Source organism: Salvelinus namaycush, unplaced genomic scaffold (genome assembly GCF_016432855.1).
Source record: "Salvelinus namaycush isolate Seneca unplaced genomic scaffold, SaNama_1.0 Scaffold226, whole genome shotgun sequence".
NCBI lineage: Eukaryota > Metazoa > Chordata > Actinopteri > Salmoniformes > Salmonidae > Salvelinus > Salvelinus namaycush.
This window is the reverse complement of record NW_024059075.1, coordinates 2,110-21,867: the sequence shown is the minus strand read 5'-3', so window position 1 is coordinate 21,867 and position 19,758 is coordinate 2,110. Positions and strand designations below refer to the sequence as shown.

Genomic DNA, 19,758 nt, shown 5'->3' with positions numbered 1-19,758 from the left:
TGTACTGTACTCTATTCTACTCTACTAGACTATTCTACTGTACTATACTCTATTCTACTGTACTGTACTCTATTCTACTGTACTGTACTCTATTCTACTGTACTGTACTCTATTCTACTGTACTGTACTCTATTCTACTGTACTGTACTCTATTCTACTCTACTAGACTCTATTCTACTGTACTATACTCTATTCTACTGTACTGTACTCTATTCTACTCTACTGTACTCTATTCTACTGTACTGTACTCTATTCTACTGTACTGTACTCTATTCTACTCTACTAGACTATTCTACTGTACTGTACTCTATTCTACTCTTCTAGACTCTATTCTACTGTACTATACTCTATTCTACTGTACTGTACTCTATTCTACTGTACTGTACTCTATTCTACTCTACTAGACTCTATTCTACTGTACTGTACTCTATTCTACTCTACTAGACTATTCTACTGTACTGTACTCTATTCTACTCTTCTAGACTCTATTCTACTGTACTATACTCTATTCTACTGTACTGTACTCTATTCTACTCTACTGTACTCTATTCTACTCTACTAGACTATTCTACTGTACTGTACTCTATTCTACTGTACTGTACTCTATTCTACTCTTCTAGACTCTATTCTACTGTACTATATTTACATTTAAGTCATTTAGCAGACGCTCTTATCCAGAGCGACTTACAAATTGGTGCATTCACCTTATGATATCCAGTGGAACAACCACTTTACAATATCCACTTTACACACTTTACAATATCCACATATCCCTACCGGCCAAACCCTCCCTAACCCGGACCCGGACGACGCTAAGCCAATTGTGCGTCGCCCCACGGACCTCCCGGTCGCGGCCGGCTGCGGCAGAGCCTGGGCGTGAACCCAGAGACTCTGGTGGCGCAGCTATCACTGCGATGCAGTGCTCTAGACCACTGCGCCACCCGGGAGACGGGTTAGGGTTACTCTATTCTACTCTACTAGACTCTATTCTACTCTACTAGACTCTATTCTACTCTACTAGACTCTATTCTACTGTACTGTACTCTATTCTACTCTACTATACTCTATTCTACAAGACTCTATTCTACTGTACTCTATTCTACTCTACTAGACTATATTCTACTGTACTGTACTCTATTCTACTGTACTGTACTCTATTCTACTCTACTATACTCTATTCTACTCTACTAGACTCTATTCTACTGTACTGTACTCTATTCTACTCTACTGTACTCTATTCTACTGTACTGTACTCTATTCTACTCTACTGTACTCTATTCTACTGTACTGTACTCTATTCTACTGTACTGTACTCTATTCTACTGTACTGTACTCTATTCTACTCTACTGTACTCTATTCTACTCTACTAGACTATTCTACTGTACTGTACTCTATTCTACTCTTCTAGACTCTATTCTACTGTACTATACTCTATTCTACTGTACTGTACTCTATTCTACTGTACTGTACTCTATTCTACTGTACTGTACTCTATTCTACTCTACTAGACTCTATTCTACTGTACTATACTCTATTCTACTGTACTGTACTCTATTCTACTCTACTGTACTCTATTCTACTGTACTGTACTCTATTCTACTGTACTGTACTCTATTCTACTCTACTAGACTCTATTCTACTGTACTGTACTCTATTCTACTCTACTAGACTATTCTACTGTACTATACTCTATTCTACTGTACTGTACTCTATTCTACTGTACTGTACTCTATTCTACTGTACTGTACTCTATTCTACTGTACTGTACTCTATTCTACTGTACTGTACTCTATTCTACTCTACTAGACTCTATTCTACTGTACTATACTCTATTCTACTGTACTGTACTCTATTCTACTCTACTGTACTCTATTCTACTGTACTGTACTCTATTCTACTGTACTGTACTCTATTCTACTCTACTAGACTATTCTACTGTACTGTACTCTATTCTACTCTTCTAGACTCTATTCTACTGTACTATACTCTATTCTACTGTACTGTACTCTATTCTACTGTACTGTACTCTATTCTACTCTACTAGACTCTATTCTACTGTACTGTACTCTATTCTACTCTACTAGACTATTCTACTGTACTGTACTCTATTCTACTCTTCTAGACTCTATTCTACTGTACTATACTCTATTCTACTGTACTGTACTCTATTCTACTCTACTGTACTCTATTCTACTCTACTAGACTATTCTACTGTACTGTACTCTATTCTACTGTACTGTACTCTATTCTACTCTTCTAGACTCTATTCTACTGTACTATATTTACATTTAAGTCATTTAGCAGACGCTCTTATCCAGAGCGACTTACAAATTGGTGCATTCACCTTATGATATCCAGTGGAACAACCACTTTACAATATCCACTTTACACACTTTACAATATCCACATATCCCTACCGGCCAAACCCTCCCTAACCCGGACCCGGACGACGCTAAGCCAATTGTGCGTCGCCCCACGGACCTCCCGGTCGCGGCCGGCTGCGGCAGAGCCTGGGCGTGAACCCAGAGACTCTGGTGGCGCAGCTATCACTGCGATGCAGTGCTCTAGACCACTGCGCCACCCGGGAGACGGGTTAGGGTTACTCTATTCTACTCTACTAGACTCTATTCTACTCTACTAGACTCTATTCTACTCTACTAGACTCTATTCTACTGTACTGTACTCTATTCTACTCTACTATACTCTATTCTACAAGACTCTATTCTACTGTACTCTATTCTACTCTACTAGACTATATTCTACTGTACTGTACTCTATTCTACTGTACTGTACTCTATTCTACTCTACTATACTCTATTCTACTCTACTAGACTCTATTCTACTGTACTGTACTCTATTCTACTCTACTGTACTCTATTCTACTGTACTGTACTCTATTCTACTCTACTAGACTCTATTCTACTGTACTATACTCTATTCTACTCTACTAGACTCTATTCTACTAGACTCTATTCTACTTTACTGTACTCTATTCTACTGTACTCTATTCTACTCTACTAGACTCTATTCTACTGTACTATACTCTATTCTACTCTACTAGACTCTATTCTACTGTACTGTACTCTATTCTACTCTACTAGACTCTATTCTACTGTACTATATTCTACTCTACTAGACTCTATTCTACTGTACTATACTCTATTCTACTGTACTGTACTCTATTCTACTCTACTAGACTCTATTCTACTGTACTGTACTCTATTCTACTCTACTAGACTCTATTCTACTGTACTATATTCTACTCTACTAGACTCTATTCTACTGTACTATACTCTATTCTACTCTACTAGACTCTATTCTACTGTACTGTACTCTATTCTACTCTACTAGACTCTATTCTACTGTACTATACTCTATTCTACTGTACTGTACTCTATTCTACTGTACTATACTCTATTCTACTCTACTAGACTCTATTCTACTGTACTGTACTCTATTCTACTCTACTAGACTCTATTCTACTGTACTATACTATATTCTACTGTACTAGACTCTATTCTACTGTACTGTACTCTATTCTACTCTACTAGACTCTATTCTACTGTACTATACTCTATTCTACTAGACTCTATTCTACTTTACTGTACTCTATTCTACTGTACTCTATTCTACTCTACTAGACTCTATTCTACTCTACTAGACTCTATTCTACTTTACTGTACTCTATTCTACTGTACTCTCAGACTCTATTCTACTCTACTAGACTCTATTCTACTGTACTATATTCTACTCTACTAGACTCTATTCTACTGTACTATACTCTATTCTACTCTACTAGACTCTATTCTACTGTACTGTACTCTATTCTACTCTACTAGACTCTATTCTACTGTACTATACTCTATTCTACTGTACTGTACTCTATTCTACTGTACTATACTCTATTCTACTCTACTAGACTCTATTCTACTGTACTGTACTCTATTCTACTCTACTAGACTCTATTCTACTGTACTATACTATATTCTACTGTACTAGACTCTATTCTACTGTACTGTACTCTATTCTACTCTACTAGACTCTATTCTACTGTACTATACTCTATTCTACTAGACTCTATTCTACTTTACTGTACTCTATTCTACTGTACTCTATTCTACTCTACTAGACTCTATTCTACTCTACTAGACTCTATTCTACTTTACTGTACTCTATTCTACTGTACTCTCAGACTCTATTCTACTGTACTGTACTCTATTCTACTGTACTCTCAGACTCTATTCTATTCTACTGTACTCTTCTATTCTACTATTCTACTGTACTCTACTCTCATATGTTCTATTCTACTGTATTCTACTATACTCTATTCTACTGTACTATAATCTCATATACTCTATTCTACTCTACTAGACTCTATTCTACTGTACTCTCAGACTCTATTCTACTCTACTAGACTATATTCTACTGTACTAGACTATATTCTACTGTACTCTCAGACTCTATTCTACTCTACTAGACTCTATTCTACTGTACTCTCAGACTCTATTCTACTGTACTGTACTCTATTCTACTGTACTCTCAGACTCTATTCTATTCTACTGTACTCTTCTATTCTACTATTCTACTGTACTCTACTCTCATATGTTCTATTCTACTGTATTCTACTATACTCTATTCTACTGTACTATAATCTCATATACTCTATTCTACTCTACTAGACTCTATTCTACTGTACTCTCAGACTCTATTCTACTCTACTAGACTATATTCTACTGTACTAGACTATATTCTACTGTACTAGACTCTATTCTACTCTACTAGACTCTATTCTACTGTACTCTCAGACTCTATTCTACTCTACTAGACTCTATTCTACTGTACTAGACTATATTCTACTGTACTGTACTCTATTCTACTCTACTAGACTCTATTCTACTCTACTAGACTCTATTCTACTGTACTCTCAGACTCTATTCTACTCTACTAGACTCTATTCTACTGTACTAGACTATATTCTACTGTACTGTACTCTATTCTACTCTACTAGACTCTATTCTACTCTACTAGACTCTATTCTACTGTACTCTCAGACTCTATTCTACTCTACTAGACTCTATTCTACTGTACTAGACTATATTCTACTGTACTGTACTCTATTCTACTCTACTAGACTCTATTCTACTGTACTGTACTCTATTCTACTCTACTAGACTCTATTCTACTGTACTCTCAGACTCTATTCTACTGTACTGTACTCTATTCTACTCTACTAGACTATATTCTACTGTACTAGACTCTATTCTACTCTACTAGACTCTATTCTACTGTACTCTCAGACTCTATTCTACTCTACTAGACTCTATTCTACTGTACTAGACTATATTCTACTGTACTGTACTCTATTCTACTCTACTAGACTATATTCTACTGTACTAGACTCTATTCTACTCTACTAGACTCTATTCTACTGTACTCTCAGACTCTATTCTACTCTACTAGACTCTATTCTACTGTACTAGACTATATTCTACTGTACTGTACTCTATTCTACTCTACTAGACTCTATTCTACTGTACTAGACTATATTCTACTGTACTGTACTCTATTCTACTGTACTGTACTCTCAGACTCTATTCTACTGTACTGTACTCTATTCTACTGTACTGTACTCTATTCTACTAGACTCTATTCTACTGTACTGTACTCTATTCTACTGTACTGTACTCTATTCTACTAGACTATATTCTACTGTACTGTACTCTATTCTACTGTACTGTACTCTATTCTACTAGACTCTATTCTACTGTACTCTATTCTACTGTACTGTACTCTCAGACTCTATTCTACTGTACTGTACTCTATTCTACTAGACTCTATTCTACTGTACTGTACTCTTCTATTCTACTCTCCTATACTCTATTCTACTGTACTGTACTCTATTCTACTGTACTCTTAGACTCTATTCTATTCTACTGTACTCTTCTATTCTACTATTCTACTGTACTCTACTCTCATATGTTCTATTCTACTGTATTCTACTATACTATACTCTATTCTACTGTACTATAATCTCATATACTCTATTCTACTGTACTCTACTATATTCTACGCTCGTACTATGTTCTACTGTACGATACTATATTCTACTGTATTCTACTCTCATATACTCTATTCTACTGTACTCTACTATGCTCTGTTTTACTATACTCTATTGCACTGTAAATACTCTATTGTATTGTACTATGTTCTACTGTACTGTACTATACTCTATTGTACTCTACAATACTCCATTGCACTGTCTATACTGTATTGTACTGTACTGTTCTCCACTCTAATATACTCTAGTGTGCTCTACTGTACTATACTCTATTGCACTCTAATATACTCTATTGTACTCTACTGCATTGTGATGTACGCTACTATACTCTATTGTTCTCTACTGTACTATGCTCTACTGTACTCTGCTATACGGTACTGTAGTCTACTATACTATACTGTGATGTACGCCGATATACTCTATTGTACTATGCTATACTGCGGTGTACTCTACTATACTCTATTGTACTCTGCTATACTGTGGTGTACTCTATTGTGCTCTGCTATACTGTGATGCGCTCTACTATACTCTATTGTACTCTGCTATACTGTGATGCACTCTACTATACTCTATTGTACTCTGCTATAATGTGATGTGCTCTATTGTACTCTGCTATACTGCAATGTACTCTACTATACTCTATTGTACTCTACTATACTCTATTGTGCTCCGCTATACTGTGATGTACTCTACTATACTCTGCTATACTGTGATGTACTCTACTATACTCTATTGTGCTCTGCCATACTGTACTCTACTATACTCTATTGTAATCTGCTATACTGTGATGTTCTCTACCATACTCTGCTATGTTGGGATGTACTATACTATACTCTGTTGTACTCTGCTATGTTGGGATGTACTATACTATACTCTGTTGTACTCTGCTATACTGTGATGTGCTCTGCTATACTGTGATGTACTCTGCTATACTGTGATGTACTATACTCTATTGTACTCTGCTATACTGTGATGTACTCTACTATACTCTATTGTACTCTGCTATAATGTGATGTGCTCTACTATACTCTATTGTGCTCTGCTATACGGTGATGTACTCTGCTATACTGTGATGTACTATACTCTGTTGTGCTCTGCTATACTGTGATGTACTATACTCTATTGTACTCTGCTATAATGTGATGTGCTCTACTATACTCTATTGTACTCTGCTATAATGTGATGTGCTCTATTGTACTCTGCTATACGGTGATGTACTCTGCTATACTGTGATGTACTATACTCTGTTGTGCTCTGCTATACTGTGATGTACTATAGTCTATTGTACTCTGCTATACTGTGATGTACTATACTATACTCTATTGTACTCTGCTATACTGTGATGTACTCTACTATACTCTATTGTACTCTGCTATAATGTGATGTGCTCTACTATACTCTATTGTACTCTGCTATACTGTGATGTGCTCTACTATACTCTATTGTACTCTGCTATAATGTGCTCTATTGTACTCTGCTATAATGTGATGTATTCTACTATACTCTATTGTACTCTGCTATAATGTGATGTGCTCTACTATACTCTATTGTACTCTGCTATACTGTGATGTGCTCTACTATACTCTATTGTACTCTGCTATAATGTGCTCTATTGTACTCTGCTATACTGTGATGTACTCTACTATAGTCTATTGTACTCTGCTATAATGTGATGTGCTCTACTATACTCTATTGTGCTCTGCTATACTGGGATGTACTCTACTATACTCTATTGTACTCTGCTATAATGTGATGTACTCTACTATACTCTATTGTACTCTGCTATAATGTGATGTGCTCTATTGTACTCTGCTATACTGCAATGTACTCTACTATACTCTATTGTACTCTATTGTACTCACAGTTTATATACCTCCTACTGAAGACACTCCTCCTTACAGTTTATGGCTCCACAGGAAAGAAGGTAACCAGATACCAACCCTGATGACTCCCTTCAGGGGAACTGACCTCGACCTCATCTCCTCCTTCACCTAATCCACAGATGTCCATCTGTCTTCCCAACACGTCGCTCTCCTCTCCTCCATCAAACACATTCCAAAGCCTTCTGTCTTTCTTCAGAGAACCATTACCTTCTAACATGACACCCAGTCTCTTCAGAGAACCATTACCTTCTAACAGAACACCCAGTCTCTTCAGAGAACCATTACCTTCTAACAGAACACCCAGTCTCTTCAGAGAACCATTACCTTCTAACATGACACCCAGTCTCTTCAGAGAACCATTACCTTCTAACAGAACACCCAGTCTCTTCAGAGAACCATTACCTTCTAACATGACACCCAGTCTCTTCAGAGAACCATTACCTTCTAACAGAACACCCAGTCTCTTCAGAGAACCATTACCTTCTAACAGAACACCCAGTCTCTTCAGAGAACCATTACCTTCTAACAGAACACCCAGTCTCTTCAGAGAACCATTACCTTCTAACAGAACACCCAGTCTCTTCAGAGAACCATTACCTTCTAACATGACACCCAGTCTCTTCAGAGAACCATTACCTTCTAACAGAACACCCAGTCTCTTCAGAGAACCATTACCTTCTAACATGACACCCAGTCTCTTCAGAGAACCATTACCTTCTAACAGAACACCCAGTCTCTTCAGAGAACCATTACCTTCTAACAGAACACCCAGTCTCTTCAGAGAACCATTACCTTCTAACAGAACACCCAGTCTCTTCAGAGAACCATTACCTTCTAACAGAACACCCAGTCTCTTCAGAGAACCATTACCTTCTAACAGAACACCCAGTCTCTTTCATTTCCTATCATTCTTTTACTATCTCAATGATCAAAGTTTAGCCCGATTTCAACAACTCTATTGTACTCTACTATACTCTATTGTACTACTCCACTATACTCTATTGTACTATTCTGTACTGTACTCTATTGTACTATACTATATTGTACGATTCTGTACTGTACTCTATTGTACTATACTCTATTGTACTATTCTGTACTGTACTCTATTGTACTATTCTGTACTGTACTTTATTGTACTATTCTGTACTGTACTCTATTGTACTCTACAATACTGTAATGTACTGTACTATACTATACTGTAATGTACTCTACTATACTGTAATGTGCTGTACTATACTATACTGTAATGTACTATACTCTATGGGACTATTCTGTACTGTACTCTATTGTACTCTATGGGACTACGCTGTACTGTACTCTATTGTACTCTACTATACTGTACTGTACTCTACTATACTGTACTGTACTCTACTATACTGTACTGTAATGTACTCTACTATACTGTAATGTATTGTACTATACTATACTGTAATGTACTGTACTCTAGTGTACTGTACTGTAATGTATTGTACTATACTGTAATGTACTGTACTCTAGTGTACTATACTGTAATGTACTGTACTCTACTATACTGTAATGTACTGTACTCTAGTGTACTATACTGTAATGTACTCTACTGTACTGTACTCTACTATACTGTACTGTACTCTACTATACTGTACTGTAATGTACTCTACTATACTGTAATGTATTGTACTATACTGTAATGTACTGTACTGTACTCTAGTGTACTGTACTGTAATGCATTGTACTATACTGTAATGTACTGTACTCTACTATACTGTACTGTAATGTATTGTACTATACTGTAATGTACTGTACTCTAGTGTACTCTACTGTAATGTACTGTACTCTAGTGTACTCTACTCTACTGTAATGTACTGTACTCTAGTGTACTCTACTATACTGTAATGTACTGTACTCTAGTGTACTCTACTGTAATGTACTGTACTCTAGTGTACTCTACTCTACTGTAATGTACTGTACTCTACTATACTGTACTGTAATGTACTCTACTATACTGTAATGTATTGTACTATACTGTAATGTACTGTACTCTAGTGTACTCTCTCTACTGTAATGTACTGTACTCTAGTGTACTCTACTATACTGTACTGTAATGTACTCTACTATACTGTAATGTATTGTACTATACTGTAATGTACTGTACTCTACTGTAATGTACTGTACTCTAGTGTACTCTAGTGTACTCTACTCTACTGTAATGTACTGTACTCTAGTGTACTCTACTGTAATGTACTGTACTCTAGTGTACTCTACTATACTGTAATGTACTGTACTCTAGTGTACTCTAATGTAATGTACTGTACTCTAGTGTACTCTACTATACTGTAATGTACTGTACTCTAGTGTACTCTACTGTAATGTACTGTACTCTAGTGTACTCTACTATACTGTAATGTACTGTACTCTAGTGTACTCTACTATACTGTACTGTACTCTAGTGTACTCTACTATACTGTACTGTACTCTAGTGTACTCTACTATACTGTAATGTACTGTACTCTAGTGTACTCTACTATACTGTAATGTACTGTACTCTAGTGTACTCTACTATACTGTAATGTACTGTACTCTAGTGTACTCTACTGTAATGTACTGTACTCTAGTGTACTCTACTGTAATGTACTGTACTCTAGTGTACTCTACTATACTGTAATGTACTGTACTCTAGTGTACTCTACTATACTGTAATGTACTGTACTCTAGTGTACTCTACTGTAATGTACTGTAATGTACTGTACTCTAGTGTACTCTACTATACTGTAATGTACTGTACTCTAGTGTACTCTACTATACTGTAATGTACTGTACTCTAGTGTACTCTACTATACTGTAATGTACTGTACTCTAGTGTACTCTACTGTAATGTACTGTACTCTAGTGTACTATACTGTAATGTGCTGTACTCTAGTGTACTCTACTATACTGTAATGTACTCTACTATACTGTAATGTACTGTACTCTAGTGTACTCTACTGTAATGTACTGTACTCTAGTGTACTCTACTATACTGTAATGTGCTGTACTCTAGTGTACTCTACTATACTGTAATGTACTGTACTCTAGTGTACTCTACTATACTGTAATGTACTGTACTCTAGTGTACTCTACTATACTGTAATGTACTGTACTCTACTTATTTTCAGACGTGTGTGGTGCGGGCCTGGGATACCAGGCGTCCTCTACTCTTCTGTCCAGCGATGAACACGGCTATGTGGCATCACCCCATCACCTGCCGCCAGGTGGACAGCCTTAAAGAGTTCGGCTACGTTGAGATCCCCTGTATCGCCAAGAAACTGGTCTGTGGAGACCGAGGTCTGTGCTGGTAGTTCACCACGTGTTCAATGTTTAGATCGATGAATGGAAGCTTTCCGTTAGTCGTTCCTCACCGCTAAATAAAACATACCGTTGTATTCTGTCTGGACTATGGAGCTATAAACTGTACATCGTTCACCTTCGTACCTGTTTCTATTGTGGTTTCTACATTGTTGAGTAACTTGGAGTGTCACTTTACAGGTAAAGGAGCCATGGCAGAGGTGTCAACGATCGTAGATGTTGTGAACCAATTCATCCAGAAAGCTGCTGAGTCTCCTCAGGAAGGGGCAGGCCTGGTGCTGTGAATATGAATAAACTGCAGATATTTAAACCCAGATGGACTCCTAGACCCTATGAACTTGTGGAGATCTGAGAGGATTTTGATTGGAATAGGTAGAATGCTGAAACTTCCACCTAGCCTATCAGAGGGCAAGGTGGAACTATTACCATAATGACTGCGCCTGTGAAATCTACATAGATCTGCTTAAATCAATCCCTAGGGTCTAGGGGTCCGTTTGGGATTGGGCCAGGGTCTAGGGGTCCGTTTGGGATTGGGCCAGGGTCTAGGGGTCCGTTTGGGATTGGGCCAGGGTTTAGGGGTCCGTTTGGGATTGGGCCAGGGTCTAGGGGTCCGTTTGGGATTGGGCCAGGGTCTAGGGGTCCGTTTGGGATTGGCCAGGGTCTAGGGGTCCGTTTGGGATTGGGCCAGGGTTTAGGGGTCCGTTTGGGATTGGGCCAGGGTCTAGGGGTCCGTTTGGGATTGGGCCAGGGTCTAGGGGTCCGTTTGGGATTGGGCCAGGGTCTAGGGGTCCGTTTGGGATTGGGCCAGGGTCTAGGGGTCCGTTTGGGATTGGGCCAGGGTCTAGGGGTCCAATTGGGCCAGGGTCTAGGGGTCCGATTGCGATTGGGCCAGGGTCTAGGGGTCCGATTGGGCCAGGGTCTAGGGGTCCGATTGCGATTGGGCCATTGACACGAAGATGAGGCATTGAGATGAAGATTGCTGCAGTTATTTGTGATGTAATCATTTGAATGTAATGCACTGATTTTATTGAAGCCAAATGTTAAAGAGACAAGAGTTTGCAATAAATGTTTGTATTTTAATTATCAAGGAATTTGTGTCGGATATTCTTGTTGACTTGGATTAGCAGCGTCAGCTGCTATGTGAGTGTTATGTCATGCTTCTTAGTAAGGTCCCGTGGTGACTCTTGCCATAGGTTATCGCTGGCCACTCCAGAACAGTCCCCGTGTTTATTCTGTAATCATTCCTGGGTACTTTCTGATGTGTGTTTGTGGTCGTTGTCCTGCTGGAACAACAACCTTAAACGGAGACCCAGTTTTTGGACACTGAACTCCAAAACACCTGATAATTTGCTGACTTCATGATGTCTTGCAGCTACTCTTCCTGGGGTTTATTATGGATCCCCATGAGTTCCTGCCAAGGCAGCAGCTACTCTTCCTGGGGGTTTATTATGGACCCTCATTAGTTCCTGCCAAGGCAGCAGCTACTCTTCCTGGGGTTTATTATGGATCCCCATGAGTTCCTGCCAAGGCAGCAGCTACTCTTCCTGGGGTTTATTATGGATCCCCATTAGTTCCTGCCAAGGCAGCAGCTACTCTTCCTGGGGTTTATTATGGATCCCCATTAGTTCCTGCCAAGGCAGCAGCTACTCTTCCTGGGGTTTATTATGGATCCCCATTAGTTCCTGCCAAGGCAGCAGCTACTCTTCCTGGGGTTTATTATGGATCCCCATTAGTTCCTGTCAAGGCAGCGGCTACTCTTCCTGGGGTTTATTATGGATCCCCATTAGTTCCTGCCAAGGCAGCAGCTACTCTTCCTGGGGTTTATTATGGATCCCCATTAGTTCCTGCCAAGGCAGCAGCTACTCTTCCTGGGGTTTATTATGGATCCTCATTAGTTCCTGTTGCCAAGGCAGCAGCTACTCTTCCTGGGGTTTATTATGGATCCCCATTAGTTCCTGGATAAGGCAGCAGCTACTCTTCCTGGGGTTTATTATGGATCCCCATTAGTTTCTGTCAAGGCAGCAGCTACTCTTCCTGGGGTTTATTATGGATCCCCATGAGTTCCTGCCAAGGCAGCAGCTACTCTTCCTGGGGTTTATTACGGATCCCCATTAGTTCCTGTTGCCAAGGCAGCAGCTACTCTTCCTGGGGTTTATTATGGATCCCCATTAGTTCCTGCCAAGGCAGCGGCTACTCTTCCTGGGGTTTATTATGGATCCCCATGAGTTCCTGCCAAGGCAGCAGCTACTCTTCCTGGGGTTTATTATGGATCCCCATTAGTTCCTGCCAAGGCAGCAGCTACTCTTCCTGGGGTTTATTATGGATCCCCATTAGTTCCTGCCAAGGCAGCGGCTACTCTTCCTGGGGTTTATTATGGATCCCCATTAGTTTCTGCCAAGGCAGCAGCTACTCTTCCTGGGGTTTATTATGGATCCCCATTAGTTCCTGCCAAGGCAGCAGCTACTCTTCCTGGGGGTTTATTATGGATCCCCATGAGTTCCTGCCAAGGCAGCAGCTACTCTTCCTGGGGTTTATTATGGATCCCCATTAGTTCCTGCCAAGGCAGCAGCTACTCTTCCTGGGGTTTATTATGGATACCCATTAGTTCCTGCCAAGGCAGCAGCTACTCTTCCTGGGGTTTATTACGGATCCCCATTAGTTCCTGCCAAGGCAGCAGCTACTCTTCCTGGGGTTTATTATGGATACCCATTAGTTCCTGCCAAGGCAGCAGCTACTCTTCCTGGGGGTTTATTATGGATCCCCATTAGTTTCTGTCAAGGCAGCAGCTACTCTTCCTGGGGTTTATTATGGATCCCCATTAGTTTCTGTCAAGGCAGCAGCTACTCTTCCTGGGGTTTATTATGGATCCCCATGAGTTCCTGCCAAGGCAGCAGCTACTCTTCCTGGGGTTTATTACGGATCCCCATTAGTTCCTGTTGCCAAGGCAGCAGCTACTCTTCCTGGGGTTTATTATGGATCCCCATTAGTTCCTGCCAAGGCAGCGGCTACTCTTCCTGGGGTTTATTATGGATCCCCATGAGTTCCTGCCAAGGCAGCAGCTACTCTTCCTGGGGTTTATTATGGATCCCCATTAGTTTCTGTCAAGGCAGCAGCTACTCTTCCTGGGGTTTATTATGGATCCCCATGAGTTCCTGCCAAGGCAGCAGCTACTCTTCCTGGGGTTTATTACGGATCCCCATTAGTTCCTGTTGCCAAGGCAGCAGCTACTCTTCCTGGGGTTTATTATGGATCCCCATTAGTTCCTGCCAAGGCAGCGGCTACTCTTCCTGGGGTTTATTATGGATCCCCATGAGTTCCTGCCAAGGCAGCAGCTACTCTTCCTGGGGTTTATTATGGATCCCCATTAGTTCCTGCCAAGGCAGCAGCTACTCTTCCTGGGGTTTATTATGGATCCCCATTAGTTCCTGCCAAGGCAGCGGCTACTCTTCCTGGGGTTTATTATGGATCCCCATTAGTTTCTGCCAAGGCAGCAGCTACTCTTCCTGGGGTTTATTATGGATCCCCATTAGTTCCTGCCAAGGCAGCAGCTACTCTTCCTGGGGGTTTATTATGGATCCCCATGAGTTCCTGCCAAGGCAGCAGCTACTCTTCCTGGGGTTTATTATGGATCCCCATTAGTTCCTGCCAAGGCAGCAGCTACTCTTCCTGGGGTTTATTATGGATACCCATTAGTTCCTGCCAAGGCAGCAGCTACTCTTCCTGGGGTTTATTACGGATCCCCATTAGTTCCTGCCAAGGCAGCAGCTACTCTTCCTGGGGTTTATTATGGATACCCATTAGTTCCTGCCAAGGCAGCAGCTACTCTTCCTGGGGGTTTATTATGGATCCCCATGAGTTCCTGCCAAGGCAGCAGCTACTCTTCCTGGGGTTTATTATGGATCCCCATTAGTTCCTGCCAAGGCAGCAGCTACTCTTCCTGGGGTTTATTATGGATCCCCATTAGTTCCTGCCAAGGCAGCGGCTACTCTTCCTGGGGTTTATTGTGGATCCCCATTAGTTCCTGCCAAGGCAGCAGCTACTCTTCCTGGGGTTTAATATGGATCCCCATTAGTTCCTGCCAAGGCAGCAGCTACTCTTCCTGGGGTTTATTATGGATCCCCATTAGTTCCTGCCAAGGCAGCGGCTACTCTTCCTGGGGTTTATTATGGATCCCCATTAGTTCCTGCCAAGGCAGCAGCTACTCTTCCTGGGGTTTATTATGGATCCCCATTAGTTCCTGCCAAGGCAGCAGCTACTCTTCCTGGGGTTTATTATGGATCCCCATGAGTTCCTGCCAAGGCAGCAGCTACTCTTCCTGAGGTTTATTACGGATCCCCATTAGTTCCTGTCAAGGCAGCAGCTACTCTTCCTGGGGTTTATTATGGATACCCATTAGTTCCTGCCAAGGCAGCAGCTACTCTTCCTGGGGGTTTATTATGGATCCCCATGAGTTCCTGCCAAGGCAGCAGCTACTCTTCCTGGGGTTTATTATGGATCCCCATTAGTTCCTGCCAAGGCAGCAGCTACTCTTCCTGGGGTTTATTATGGATCCCCATTAGTTCCTGCCAAGGCAGCGGCTACTTTTCCTGGGGTTTATTGTGGATCCCCATTAGTTCCTGCCAAGGCAGCAGCTACTCTTCCTGGGGTTTAATATGGATCCCCATTAGTTCCTGCCAAGGCAGCAGCTACTCTTCCTGGGGTTTATTATGGATCCCCATTAGTTCCTGCCAAGGCAGCGGCTACTCTTCCTGGGGTTTATTATGGATCCCCATTAGTTCCTGCCAAGGCAGCAGCTACTCTTCCTGGGGTTTATTATGGATCCCCATTAGTTCCTGCCAAGGCAGCAGCTACTCTTCCTGGGGTTTATTATGGATCCCCATGAGTTCCTGCCAAGGCAGCAGCTACTCTTCCTGGGGTTTATTATGGATCCCCATTATTTCCTGCCAAGGCAACAGCTACTCTTCCTGAGGTTTATTACGGATCCCCATTAGTTCCTGTCAAGGCAGCAGCTACTCTTCCTGGGGTTTATTATGGATCCCCATTAGTTCCTGCCAAGGCAGCAGCTTCTCTTCCTGGGGTTTATTATGGATCCCCATTAGTTCCTGCCAAGGCAGCAGCTTCTCTTCCTGGGGTTTATTATGGATCCCATTAGTTCCTGCCAAGGCAGCAGCTACTCTTCCTGGGGTTTATTATGGATCCCCATTAGTTCCTGCCAAGGCAGCAGCTACTCTTCCTGAGGTTTATTATGGATCCCCATTAGTTCCTGCCAAGGCAGCAGCTACTCTTCCTGGGGTTTATTATGGATCCTCATTAGTTCCTGCCATGGCAGCAGCTACTCTTCCTGGGGTTTATTATGGATCCCCATTAGTTCCTGTCAAGGCAGCAGCTACTCTTCCTGGGGTTTATTATGGATCACCATTAGTTCCTGTCAAGGCAGCAGCTACTCTTCCTGGGGTTTATTATGGATCCCCATTAGTTCCTGCCAAGGCAGCAGCTACTCTTCCTGGGGTTTATTATGGATCCCCATTAGTTCCTGTCAAGGCAGCAGCTACTCTTCCTGGGGGTTTATTATGGATCCCCATTAGTTCCTGTCAAGGCAGCAGCTACTCTTCCTGGGGTTTATTATGGATCCCCATTAGTTCCTGCCAAGGCAGCAGCTACTCTTCCTGAGGTTTATTATGGATCCCCATTAGTTCCTGCCAAGGCAGCAGCTACTCTTCCTGAGGTTTATTATGGATCCTCATTAGTTCCTGCCAAGGCAGCAGCTACTCTTCCTGGGGTTTATTATGGATCCCCATTAGTTCCTGTCAAGGCAGCAGCTACTCTTCCTGGGGGTTTATTATGGATCCCCATTAGTTCCTGTCAAGGCAGCAGCTACTCTTCCTGGGGTTTATTATGGATCCCCATTAGTTCCTGCCAAGGCAGCAGCTACTCTTCCTGAGGTTTATTATGGATCCCCATTAGTTCCTGCCAAGGCAGCAGCTACTCTTCCTGAGGTTTATTATGGATCCTCATTAGTTCCTGCCAAGGCAGCAGCTACTCTTCCTGGGGTTTATTATGGATCCCCATTAGTTCCTGCCAAGGCAGCAGCTACTCTTCCTGGGGTTTATTATGGATCCCCATTAGTTCCTGCCAAGGCAGCAGCTACTCTTCCTGAGGTTTATTATGGATCCCCATTAGTTCTTGCCAAGGCAGCAGCTACTCTTCCTGGGATTTATTATGGATCCCCATTAGTTCCTGGCTGTAACGTAACAAAATGTGGAAAAAGTCAAGGGGTCTGAATACTTTCTGAATGCACTGTACACTTTCCAGTAGGCTTCGATTGAAGAATGGCAAATAGGGGTGGCAATATAGTCTGCTATTATCCCCTGTAATTTTCCATCCAAGTTGTCAGACCCCGGTGGCTTGTCATTGTTGAGACACAACAATCATCTTTTTCACCTCTTCCACACTCACTTTATGAAATAAAAAATTACAATGCTTGTTTTTCATAATTTGGTCAGTTATGCATGGATGTGTAGGTTCACAATTTTGATAACCAATGAAAAAAATTATTAAAGTACTTGGCAATATCAGTGGGTTTTGTGATGAATGAATGATGGAGCCAAGTTTGCCTTTTTGCCAAAAAATGTAATTAAGCTTTTTACTATTTTTAGCACTTATCTTTGTTTCAGAGTACAGTTCATTCTTGTTGTTGTAATATTATCATATTAATATTGAAACTTTGGTTTTCCTAGATATCAAATTGTATTTGTCACATGCGCGGAATATAACAGATGTAGACCTTACCGTGAAATGCTACTTACTTACAAGCCCTTAACCAACAATGCTGCTAAGAAAATAGAGTTATGGAAATATTTACTAAATAAACGAAAGTTAAAAAAATTATTTTAATAATAACGAGGCTATATACAGGGGCGTACAGGTTAGTCGAGGTCATTTGTACATGTAGGTAGGGGTAAAGTGACTATGCATAGATAATAAACAGCGAGTAATGGTTAATCATGTGATTATTGTGGCTAGGGTAATGGTTAATTATGTGATTATTGTGGATAGTCAGGTTAATTTAATAGGTTAATCTAAATATTTAGATGCTTGCTAGATGAACGATTTCCCTAATAATTCTGTTTACATGGACACATCTGAAATCAAGCTGGCTTGGCACTCTGATTAAAATTAATAAAAAAAACGTCAATCAAAATAATGTTACCACAGCGAGTAGCAGCAGTGTACAAACATAGAGGAGGGGGGTCATTTTGGACCTAGACTTGGTGCGCCGATACCGCTTCCCGTGGAGTAGCAGAGAGAACAGTCTATGAAAATGGTGGCTGGAGTCTTTGACCATTGCCGAGCAGTTGTCATACCAGGCGGTGATGTAACCGGTCAGGATCCTCTCGATGGTGCAGCTGTAGAACTTTTTGAGGATCTGGGGACCCTTGCCAAATCTTTTCAGTCTCCTGAGGTGGAAAAGGTTTTGTCGTGCCCTCTTCATGACTTTCTTGGTGTGTTTGGACCATGATAGTTTGTTGGTGATGTGGATGCCAAGGAACTTGAAACCCTCAACCTGCTCCATCGATGAGAATGGGGTTGTGTTCGATCCTTCTTTTCCTGTAGTCCACGATCATCTCCTTTGTCTTGCTCACATTGAGGGAGAGGTTGTTGACCTGGCACCACACTGCCAGGTCTCTGACCTCCTCCCTATAGGCTGTCTCATCGTTGTCGGTGATCAGGCCTATCACCGTTGTGTCGTCAGCAAACTTAATGATGGTGTTGGAGTCGTGTTTGGCCATGCAGTCGTGGGTGAACAGGGAGTACAGGAGGGGACTAAGCATGCACCCCTGAGGGTTTCCCGTGTTGAGGATCAGCGTGGCAGATGTGGCAGATATGTTGTTGCCTACCCTTACCACCTGGGGACGGCCCATCAGGAAGTCCAGGATCCAGTTGCAGAGGGAGGTGTTTAGTCCCAGAGTCCTTAGCTTAGTGATGAGCTTTGTGGGCACTATGGTGTTGAACGTTGAACGCTGAGCTGTAGTCAATGAACAGCATTCTCACATAGGTGTTCCTTTTGTCCAGGTGGGAAAGGGCAGTGTTGAGTGCGATTGAGATTGCGTCATCTGTGGATAACTTGGGGCGGTATGAGAATTGGAGTGGGTCTAGGGTTTCTGGGATGATGGTGTTGATGTTAGCCATGATCAGCCTTTCAAAGCACTTCATGGCTACCGACGAGTGCTACGGGGCGGTAGTCATTTACGCAGGTTACCTTCGCTTTCTTAGGCACAGGGACAATGGTGATATCCTTGAAACATGTTGGTATTACAGACTCGGTCAGGGAGAGGTTGAAAATGTTAGTGAAGACACTTGCCAGTTGGTCCCCGCATGCTCTGAGTACACGTCCTGGTAATTTGTCTGACCCCCGCGGCCTTGTGAATGTTGACCTGTTTAAAGGTTAAATCACAGTCGTCCGGAACAGCTGGTGCTCTCATGCATGCTTCAGT

The 19,758-nt window shown here is 41.5% G+C and overlaps 1 protein-coding gene across 2 annotated transcripts in view; it reads left to right on the top strand.

Annotated features, from left to right (window-relative positions):
* Positions 1–12,354, top strand: part of ppcdc (phosphopantothenoylcysteine decarboxylase) — a 36,712-nt gene extending 24,358 nt beyond the window's left edge. For both annotated transcript variants that reach the window (XM_038984276.1, XM_038984275.1), the window contains 2 exons: positions 11,074–11,242; positions 11,444–12,354. In XM_038984276.1, coding sequence (XP_038840204.1) covers positions 11,074–11,242; positions 11,444–11,547 — 273 coding nt within the window. In that variant the 3' untranslated portion in view covers positions 11,548–12,354. The remainder of the gene's footprint in view (positions 1–11,073; positions 11,243–11,443) is intronic.
* Positions 12,355–19,758: the final 7,404 nt, after the last annotated feature.